The sequence below is a fragment of the Echinops telfairi genome, unplaced genomic scaffold, assembly GCF_000313985.2.
Source record: "Echinops telfairi isolate 266 unplaced genomic scaffold, ASM31398v2 ScPeMD7_70;HRSCAF=299, whole genome shotgun sequence".
NCBI lineage: Eukaryota > Metazoa > Chordata > Mammalia > Afrosoricida > Tenrecidae > Echinops > Echinops telfairi.
Window position 1 is genome coordinate 53285785 of NW_022103968.1, and position 11306 is coordinate 53297090.

The 11306-nt window shown below is 42.2% G+C and overlaps 1 protein-coding gene across 4 annotated transcripts in view; it reads left to right on the forward strand.

Moving 5' to 3' along the window:
* Positions 1 to 9272, forward strand: part of ZNF365 (zinc finger protein 365) — a 30204-nt gene extending 20932 nt beyond the window's left edge. For 2 of the 4 annotated variants that reach the window (XM_004701111.2, XM_045291604.1), the window contains 2 exons: positions 5122 to 5159; positions 6201 to 9272. In XM_004701111.2, the coding sequence (XP_004701168.1) occupies positions 5122 to 5159; positions 6201 to 6462 (300 nt within the window). In that variant the 3' untranslated portion in view covers positions 6463 to 9272. The remainder of the gene's footprint in view (positions 1 to 5121; positions 5160 to 6200) is intronic. The other 2 variants (XM_045291605.1, XM_045291606.1) reach the window with 2 other exon arrangements.
* Positions 9273 to 11306: the final 2034 nt, after the last annotated feature.

An 11306-nucleotide genomic window follows, 5' to 3' on the forward strand; every position in this document is an offset into this window, starting at 1 on the left:
GGAAATATTTCCTAAGCCTGGCCTCCCAGGATATTTGCGACTGTAGAGATATGTAATAACACCAGAGGGTTGGGATACGATAAAATGTAACCCATTTGGCCAGCTTAGTGAGTGGGTTAGGGAACTCAGACTCAAGCTCCTGGATCCTGAACCCCTGCCCAGAATAGCTTCCTGGCCCAGTGCATTCTGGGTGGACCAGCGCATCCTGACCCAGGTCCCACTTGCCCACTCCACCAGACGACAGAGGCTAAATTGCGAAATCAGTGTCATCTTCATATTGCGTCTTTCATTTACTCTCAGTTCACTCCTTTCTGCCCTCTTTCTCTCATCACTACCTCCAGTGAATTTTCTAAATTGACATGTAAGTTGCTTCTTTCTAAGTTACCTTCTGGCTTTAAGATGTTCTGTGCTCCAGAAACAAAGGAACAAACAAAAACCACCTTCCCCTCATGCGCGGTGCCTTTTCTGAAACAGTGTTTCAGCTTCTTTATCCTTCCCTTAATTCCCTTGAGCACTTACGCGCTTTTTCACCTGGCTGGTTTCTAAAAATGTAATGTGCTTACTCAGATATTTTCTCTCTATGCCCCGAAAAATGCTGTTGAATTAGGCACAAAGTGAATTAATATCCCATCTGCCAAAATCACTCCCAGAACTGCTCAACTGGAAGGTCATGAAACAGCTTGGATAATCTTATTTTAAGCGTTGCATTTATTTCCTGCAGGTTGCTATATTAGGACTACCAGTAATTCATTTAACACAGATTTATTAAGGGCATAGAGCTTATTCAGTTCTGAGGAAACATCTGTGAACAAGAGAGACAAGGTCTCTTTTCTCGTGCACCTTAGTCTCCAGTGAAGAATGGGACCCAATACGTCAATAAAAAGGTAACTTCAAATAGTGATAACTACGAAACAGAAAAAGAAAAAAAGAAAAGCTATGTTTGAGATGCTTAGGGTTGGGTGGGTGCTACTTTAGGATTAAAGTTGAGTTGTTGAGTTGATTCTGACCCTTTGGGCCTCTAGCGGGAAAAGCCGTGCTGAGGAGGGAGGTTTGAATTGGGGCTTGAGGGACAAGGAGGAGGCAGATCTGTGGAGGCTTTGAAGTGGTTGCATCATTTGCATATAACTGGTTGTTAATTAGTCTTCCTCTATCTTGATTCTACAGTTTTATTCACATAGTCCAATTTCTTGGGTTACTTGTTTTGTAAATAGATTACGTAACTATGGTAGAATGATACAACCCTCACACACACCTTTTTTGGTTTTACACGGTACAGCATTGTCTTATTCTAGTCAAACACAAGTGACCAACTTTTGGTCTATGCATAGGTTCTGCATGAGCACAATTGGTGTTTCGAAATTCGCATTCTTTGTAATAGTATCCATAATTTGTTATGATCCACACAGTTGGATGTGTTTGCACAGTCAATGAGACATAGGTAAAAATCTCTCTGTATTCTCAGCCAAGAGCCATTTGATATTATCGATGATAACCCTAGTTCCAATATCTTCTTGGGAATCTGGTTTCAATTTCTGTCAGCTCCCCATCAATGTACTGCTGCAGCTATTTAAAAATTATATTTAGTAAAATTTTCTTGCATGTGGTATTAATAATATTTATAATTTCTGCATTCTGTTGAATCACCCTTCTTTGGAATGAGCACAAATATGGATCTGTGCCCGTCACTTGGCCAGCCACTTGGCAATGATGAGTGAACATCTTCAGCACTCTATCCATTGGGTGAAACATTTCAGATGATATTCTGTCAGTTCCTGGAGCCTTCTTTTTTGCTGATGCCTTCAGTGCTACTTGGACCTCTTCCTTCAGGATCATCGATTCTTGGTCAGATGCTACCTCTTAAAAAGGTGGCATGTCAGCCAGTTCTTTTTGGTACAGTATCTCTGTGTATTTCTTTCATCATCTTGGATGCTTTCTTCATCATTCAATGTTTTGCCCCTAGGATCTATTTCAGCTTGAATCTTGATTTTTTTAAAAATTCATTTCTTTCAGTTTGAGAAACACCAAGTGTGTTCATCCTTTTGGATTTCTAACTCCAGGTCTTTATATCATTGCGTCCAATGCTTTGTCTTCTCGAGCCACCATTTAGAATCTTCTGTGCAGCTGTTTTATGTCCTCATACCCCCTCCCCTCGCCCACATTAGCTCTTCCACATTCAGGAGCATGGACTGAGTCTCTCTTCATAGCCATTTTTTTTTCTATTGTATGTTTTTCATGACTTTTCCATTTCTTGTACAATGCATTTGATGTCATCCCACAATTTGCTAGGTCTTCAGTTACTAGTGTTCAGTGTGTCCAGGCTGTTCTAGAGATGGTCTCTAAATTCAGGTAGAAGAGACTCAAGGTGGTATTTTGGTTCTTGTTGACATGTTTTAATTTTTTCATGTTCAACTGGAACTTTCATATAAGCAGTTGATAGTCTGTTCCACAGCTGGCCCATAGCCTTGTTTTGACTGATAATATTGAACTTATCCATCATCTTTTTACACTGATGTTGTCAGTTTGGTTCCTGTGAATCCCATCCAGTGAGGTTCACATGTATGGTAGCCACTTGTGCTGTTGAAAAAAAGGTATTTTCGGTGAATAAGTCATTAGTACTGCAAAATTCTATCACACAATCTCCAGTATTGTTTCAATCACCAAGCCCCGGTTTTCCAACTGCCTATCCTTCTTTGCCTCTAACTTTCCCATTCCGATCACTAATAATTATCCGTGCATCTTTATTGTAGGCTTGATCAATTTCACACTGCAGAAGTTGGTAAAAATCTTCAATGGTCTCATCTTTGACGTTAGTGGTTGGTGCCTAAATGTGAACAATGGCTCATTAACTGATCTTCCTTAGAGGCCTGTCACTCTCAGTGTTATATTTCAGGGTTGATTTTGATGTGTTCTCTTTGATGATACATGCAGCTCCATTCCCCTTCAATTTATCATTCCCAGCATAGTAAACCATACGATTGTTTGATTAAAAAATGGCCAGCATCTCTATTCCAATCTCCTCAAACAAACCAATAACAAACCTCACTGCCATCGAGTCGCTGCTGACCCACAGCCACCCTGTAGGGCATAGTGGGACTGCCCCTAGGGGCTGCCGGGACTGTACCTCATTACGGGAGTCGTGAGCTCTGTCTTTCTCCCGTGGGGCGGTTGGTGGGTTGGAACCGCTGACCTTGCAGTTGTCAACCCAATACATAATCACTGTGCCACCACAACTCCTTTCACAAATGCCTGGGTTATTATTTATGTCTTTCATTTCATTTTGGATGACTTCCAACTTTCCCAGACTCGTCCTTCATACAGTCCATATTCCGATTAGGAGTGGACATTTGCAGTTGTTTCTCCTTGCTTTAAGTTGTGCTACATTAGCAAATGAAAATGCAGGAAAACTTTGCTCCATCTCTATCAGTAAGGTTGACCCCACTTTGAGGAGGAAGCTTTGCTGCAGTCTATTGAACGCCTGCCAGCCAGAGGGCCTCCTTTTCTGGCATTGTGTCAGTGTTCCCCTGCTATTCATAAGGTTTGCACTGGCTAAGTTTTCAGAAGTGTTCCTTCCTCCTAGTCTGTTTCAGGCTGAAAACTCCACTGAAGCCTGTCCATCATGGGTGACCCTGCTGTGATTTGAAAAGTCAGTGGCATAGCATCGGATGTAGCATCACAGCAACACACAAGCCACCACAATATAACCAAATGAAAGACAGGAGGGGGTCATGCATACTGTGACTACAATAAAGTGAACACGTTTGTTATACTTCAATAATTTTTTAAAAGCAAGAAAAGTAAAAACCCTGTACACCTTGTACACTTTCTACTTAAGGCTCAGGCAGAAAGCCCGGCTAAGAAGCCTGTTCTGGGGGAGGGGGAGGGTATGATGAGGGAAATGATGCTGCCTGCTGGTCCCCCAGAAGCCCGCAGCTAGCTTCTTTGCAGGTTGTAGAATGCCAGCATATTCATGCCAGAATGGTACTTTATTCTATTATCAGTTTGGGAATCTCATGCCAAACCCAGCCAGTTTGAGCAGGGTCAAAAATAATGTTGACTTTAGATTATATAAAAAGCCAATAATCTTGTCTTCTCTTCTTGGGCACCCCCTAAATAAGTTAAAAAAAAAACCCTTCTTTCTGACTCCTTGACTAAAACTCAAGCTGCAGGCAAAAACTGGGGCAGTGAGCCAATTCTTAGCTAAACTTGACATTTCGACCTCCCCCTCCCAGCCCCCCCAGATTATTTGAGAAAATTCCCCCCCCCCAGATTATTTGGATACATGTCTTTGGCCGAACTGGGCCCCAACATCCAGGTGGCTCTTTGTCACATTTCCTTTGTCACCTACCTCTTCTATTTTCAGGTGAAGTACCAACATCACTTTTTTTTAGCAAAAAGCTACACGTAGGCGGACAGGAACTGAAGCTTGGGGAGTCTCTTGACTTTCCCTGTAAACTAGAGGGCGGCAGCTGGATCACAAAATGATAATTAGACATTTATGCTGCAAATGAAGTTGTGCTGGGCCCAGCCACAAAAATGCATACAGATCTTTTATTGCATGATTTATTGGGGGTGGACAATAATCTCAGTGATAGATGGCCTCGGGGACAGTTGTGGAGTTGGTCTTCGTATGCTATCATTTTAGAAATGATGTATTTTGGGCAATAAACATTTTATGCCAATTTTCCCCTTAGTTGATACACTGTGACTAGCCACAGCTGTAGCAAATTAGCTGCAAATTCAGCCCAAGACCATTAAGAAATAATGGCACATCATTCCAGTTTATAAAAACATGTTGCTTCGAAGGTTGCTCTATGGGGAGGCTATTTGACTTTCTGCAGTTTTTGAGATCTGCTGACGTCGGCTTCTCAGAAATTCAGAGCAAGTGTTCTCAGGGCCTGAGTAAGCAGAGCCTGGGCACAAGAAGGCTCCTAGAGCCTGATGCGATGGGGAGTACCGAGCGGCATGCTGTAGATACTGGCCACTGCCTTCTTTACAATTTCTTTCACACGTCAACCAAACAAAAAAAGAATGTTCAAAACGGAATCAAATCCAGTCTGCAAGTAATGTAATGCATTTCTTTCTTTCTTTTTTTCCCCCTTCTTCTCCTTTGCTTTCCGTCAGCGTATGGATATCTCCTCAAATAAGAAAATCAAATGTCTGTATGTATACCTTTTTACTATGTGTACCAAACTGAGCCATGTGAGAATGCTAGTATATTATATTTTCATTTCACATATTATATATGATCTCAATGTATGTGAGAGACTCAGGGGGAAATTTACCTGCATGAGCACTTAATTTGCAGAATCGTGACATAACTTTTAAATGTTAAAATACTCCATAGGTATAACGACGTGTCAACAAATGTGTATAAAAATTCCATGATCTTCCATTCTCCATGAACATTTTGAAGCCAAAATGGATGACATTTTGGTCATATCGTCAGAATATTTTTATGGTATTATTAGTATAATTCTCTTACTGAGGTTTCCTTATTATTGTTGTTAAGTGCAATGTTGAGTTAATTTTGGTTCATGGTAAGCCCATGTGTACAGAGTAGAGCCCTCCAGAATGTTTGCAAGGAAGCCAATTCCCAGGCCTCACTTCTGGGGAACTGCTGGGTGGGTTTGAACCACCAACAGTTTAGATAATAGTCAAGCATTAAACTGTTTATATACCATCCAGGAACTCTACAGACTAGTCCTATCTCTGTAGGACTATTATTGTAGTATGCTAACTATTCATACATATGAATATTTCTACCTTAAACCATAAACTCAGTCAGTAATATCATACTTGAGATGTGTTTTGAGCCCACTTGTAGTCACTTCAAGGGTCAGGCATGAGTCCCAGCCCCATCTCCTCCATAATTCAACTGTATTATTATTCATAGTTCAACTGCAGGGTTATCCTGGTAGACCTTGAAAATCTCTGGGCCTTGGCTCCTTGAACAGTAAAATAGGACTCATACGATCACCTTGGGACTTTAGTATTATTAGCCCATTTTATGAAAGTCGTTGGAAGTTTTTGGAAGAAGCATTCTAGTGTGTATTATCTATTTTACCACCATCATTACCGCCACTGCAACAGGCCGAAATGATTGTGTCGCTGGGAGTTACCGTTCTGTGAGGAGTTACTGTTTTAAAGAACGCCTTCTTTTTGTCTGCCCCCCCATCCTCTCCCACCCCCTCCACCTGCAGAAGCCGAGGGCATGCGCATTGTGTGTGTAACCACTCTGATCTCAAGGCCCACTTCCATCCAAAGGGAAGGAGCTGCCTGAGGAAAGCCAGGGAGGACAGACCCGGCATGCAGCCTGCTAAGTCCATGCATGAACAGACCGAGGCCTCCAGAGAACTGTGCAGACCACCGAAGAAAGGGGAGCCCCTGGGGTTCAGCCGGAAAGTCAACATCAGGCCAAAAATGGCTAAGAAAAAGCCCACCGCCATTGTGAACATCATTTAAAAGGGTGGGTGACCCAAACCACGTCTCTGGGATTTTGAGAATGTTGTTCCGGGGCCGACAAAAACCCATAGTAAGACACCGTGGGACGATCCTACAGTAAGACACATTGGGTGGGAAAGCAATGGGGCATCGTGCATTTATTTTCTGTCTGAACAAGAACCTTGATTAACCAGAATATGCTACCAGAATCTCGCTGAACCATCACATTTTGTTACAGACCCCAAGGAGAAGTGAGAGACCAATTATAGAAAGAATAAAACTATGAAGCACCCTTCTCCCAAAGTGTGCATAAAACAAAGCCCGGCTTCTGGAATAATGAGCCTAACCTCTAGTTATCCGGGGTTTCATACAGTGGTCATTGATTCGCAGCCCCACGGTCCCATAAGAAATCAGAAACTAGGAGAAAACCCATCTCTGCTCACGGTTGTCTTCATTGCAAGGCAAGGGATTGGCATGTAAAGTTCTACAATAGCCATAACCAATAGTGTTTACTATTAACTTTCCCCTCAATAAATGTGAATCCTCCCACCCTCCTCCTCCTCCAAATCAGGACTCCTGTTCCCCACAAGTATTCTGGTCTAATCACTGAGTTGCTTACGAGACTCATTCATTCTGACTTCGATTTTTCTCATTTCAGAGGACCATCATTCAGCTGGTTTGATGTAGAATTTTAATTTTCCTCCAGGCATGGTTATTCAGACTTTAGAATATCTCTGCTCTCTCCTTTACCTGAAAATTCTGCACCCCTAAGGCCACAGTGCCAGCCTGCATCTAACTTGCTGCTGTGGTGGCCGTTTGTGGGGAGGAGAGGATAACCCTTCTGGCCAACATGCCTCACCCAATCTGAGTGATTGGAATGCCTGCGCGTTGCCCCGTGGGAAACCTGCTACCTGGTCCTTTTCCCAGCCCTGCTTCTTGCGCAGCGTTGGGGGACTCTCCCTAGCTGTGGGCAGGACCTCCTCTTGGCTGGCCTAACTCCTCCACCAGCGGTGTGCTTTATCTCCCGCCACGTCCCTGCCCTGTGATGGCCAAGATATCCCTCCTTAACCTTTCAGCTAACTACCTGAAATGTTTACCATCTACTACTTTCCAAAGTAATTTCTAATCAGGCCTGTGGGATCCAGAACCTGGATGGTCCCCCCTTCACGCTCCAAATGGCCTTTGTTTTCACAAAGCATTGTTAAGTACTTCCTGCTGTAAGATTTTCTTCCGGAAGGAATTCTCGTATTCCTTTTGCTTTTCTTTTTTCTCAATTGGCTTCAGGTCTCATGCAGGGTTTTGAAGAGATGACATTTTTCTTGAAATAAATCAATTTTGTCCACAAATATATAGGAGGGGGGCTTCAAAAAAATTGTGGAGGAATTCTATTATTTTTCTTTAGAAAAGTGAGTGGAGAAATTGAATGAAAAGATAATGGAATTCTTCCATAGACTTTTTGAACACTCCCCCTTGCACATACATGCATACATGTATATAACACACGTAAAATATATATGTCAAGTATATTAATGATTTATTTTTAAATGCTCATGAAAAAGGTGTGTGTTTGTGGTGGGTGGGTTTAAACTCCATCTGTTAGTTCATGTAAACAGAAAATTCTCTTATGTTAAAAATTAAGAGTGTAATCTAATTAGCATTAGTAGAATTATATTATTGCAATAAGCATCAGATTAGCAGTATGTTAAAAATAGGTAATAGAACAATTAAGATGTCAGTAAATTCAAAGATATAATTTATATAAACATTTTGAACCACTCATAGTGAGAATACTGATTTTGAATCTTCACTTTGACTTTTGGGGTGGACCCATCGTGTGCTGTGTGGGTCACTATCGAGTGGGAGAAAAGACATTGCTGTGAATATCACTGTTTAGGCTAATATTATTAAAAATTGTAATGTTGAAATTATTTATTTGGAAAGTTATCGACTTCAGAGATTATTTATTACATGGATGTTTATACCAGGATTGCACTTTAGCCTTTTGCATATGAAAAAACACGACACAACCAGAGACCATCTTATTGGTTGTCCTGCATGCTGTTTGTCCTGTAACGTGGGTATGATGTCAACTTGGTTTTGAAGACGGTCACCAGATTGTTTTGTTCATTGGCTTTATTTAATCTAACTTTCATCGTCAGTTCTAAAATAATATGCCTAGAGGGCCAGATAGCCCTCTTCCACGGTGGTCCCCAGTGGTCTTCAGAAAGCTCCATGATGCCATGTCTAATTTCTACACATTATATAAGACAAACAACTTTGAGAATTACATATGCTATTTTTAAAATGAACATTCCAAGTAAATTCTGAGCCACCTAAGAAGCAATGTGTCATGTACGTTTGCTTCCTTTGAAGCATAGATTGATTACTGAAAGATAGGAGCTGGCTCACTCTAAGGAATATTCCAGGGACACACTATGTCCCTAGCCAAGTCCCATGTCCTACTGTGTGTCTTATTACAGAAGTTTTTCTTGGTCCACACATGTGGTAGACTTTACAGAAGTTCCTTTTTTTTTTAAAGAAAATCGCCAAAGTTCCTGGGATGGAAAGCATGTTCAAAATTACACTGAGAAATAGATGTAATTTTATTATTTGTTTTAAAGGGAAGCAATCTTTGTTTGAACTTTCTTTGACTTCCTCCCCCGGAACTAGGTTACAGATTCTTAACAGCAGCATTCAAATTGCTTAGATTCTGTTTGCCAGTCATCTGCAGGGCCAGTTGATTGTACAAGAGTTGGACATTCTGTTCCCAGAATTTAAAAAAGTTTTTAGATGATGAAATATTCTAATAATAAAGCTATATTTCTGCCTAATGTGGTGCCAGTGTATTTTTTTTTCCTAGTTGGAGTGTTTATGTTGATCCATTATCAGTGGGCTGAATGCGCCTTCGTGAATGCACTATTCATTGGCCATAAGCTCCATGATCTGGTATACCTATAAGTCTCCTTGCAAACGTGACTCCATCAGTTGTTTGCCACAAGGCCTACATCTCAAAGTTCTTTGTCCATATGCTCACACGGAGAAGTCCTCATTACAAGCCCACCTGGCTGGTTTCACCCATCTTTCTTCACAGCCATGAGTAATTTCCCTACACTGCCTATTTAAACTTGTCAACTCTGGGTGTGGGGGTGGGGTGGGGGTAAAATCACAAAAACCTGAGCAGGTTCACGGTATGTTTTCCAACCAGTAGCTTAGTCCTGTGATAGCCCAGTGAGCCTATCAGGATGCATCGCTGGTCGAGTTGCATCACCGGTCGAGTTGCTCCACCACGCACCATGGTGGGAGGAAAACGTAGAGGACCCCGGCGGTTGAGAAGCTGTTGGGACTATTCGCAAGATGATCTTCGCTTCCTCTTCCGTTTACTTCTGTGAGCATTAATGGGTGATGGTACTTTTTGAGAAACAGCCCACCTAGTTTTAATTATGCCTAGACATTAGAAAACAAACAAATCCCAGTATCTTGAGTCTTCTGCTCAGTCTCAGTCCTTGAGACATAAATGGCAGGGTTGGTGTGCAGGTTCTCAAACACAAGCCTGAGAGCAGCGGTTCTCAACCTGTGGTCGCGACCCCTCCGGGGGTGGAACGACCCTTTGACAGGCGTTGCCCGATTCATAACAGTAGCAAAATTAGGGTGATGAAGTAGCAACGATAATAATTTTATGGTTGGCGGTCACCACAACATGAGGAACTGTATTAAAGGGTCGCGGCATTAGGAAGGTTGAGAACCACTGATTTAGAGCAATTTCAAATGTTTAAAGGACGGGTACTTTTTGAAGTGGACTGTTGAAATAAGGTGGTGGGATGTTTTTTCTTCCTTTGTAATGATTCATTGTTTCCATTCTGTATCAGTAAAATTGACATTTGGAAATGTTCCTTTAAAAAATGAGATCCCCAACTTGTAGCCCTTCACACTGTAGATTTACTCTGCCTTTGTAGCTACTAGTCTAGGGTTGAAATCAGGTTTTCCACAAAAGGCACCTGCTGAGTAAGTAGCTCGGCCTCTCCCTATAAGCCCGTGCTCAAAGGCGGTCACTGATAAATTAGGAAGCGGAGGCTGGTGCCTGGAATGGAGAAGGAGGACTTTGGTCCTCATGACCTCTGAGGACACAGGAAGTCACTGCTGTTCCGTGGAAACCACTTGAGTGGCTATAAAAGATTTGCCAAAAAAGAGAAGGTTTGGAGGAGGCCCGTAACAAGCCCTTGAATGAACTTTTTTTTAAGGGCAGTGTGGGATGGCTGCTTGTCTCTCAGCTATTCTCCCCTTTGTGGTGCATGAGGTTTGATTTGGGGTACAGAATAGGACTGGGTTCTTCTAAGAGCACTTTCACCTTGGGAATTCGATTCCTTCTCTATAAGGATCCTATAGCATTGTAAATGCTGACCACAGAAAACTTGGAGTTGATGTGGCAAATTGATGTTGGAAATGATTTCACGTAATTGGACATTTGCAAATATTTTTGTAATATGCACTCTCACAGACTCCTTTTGAGGTAGGAAGGAGGAGGAGGGAGGCATCGCCTTCTCGTCCTGGGTGGAAAAAGAGCAGCTGGGAAAATAGTATGTGTGGCATCCTTGCCTCAGTGGGGACCACATGCTTTTTGGGACACAGGCATCTCTCCTCACCAAACGTGATTTCAGTGTTTACAGAGAAGGTACATTTTGTGTTTCCACATGGTCCCTAAATATAAGTCAGCCGCTGCATCTGGTGTTTCTACGAATCAACAGCAATCCATTCCAACACCCGAGGGGAAGTTGGCCACGTTGGCTTTAGTAAGCGATGCTGCGTGGGGTGGCAAGCTCCCATTCCGTGCTCTCTGCAGCCAGTTTCTGGGGAGTTCTGATTACATT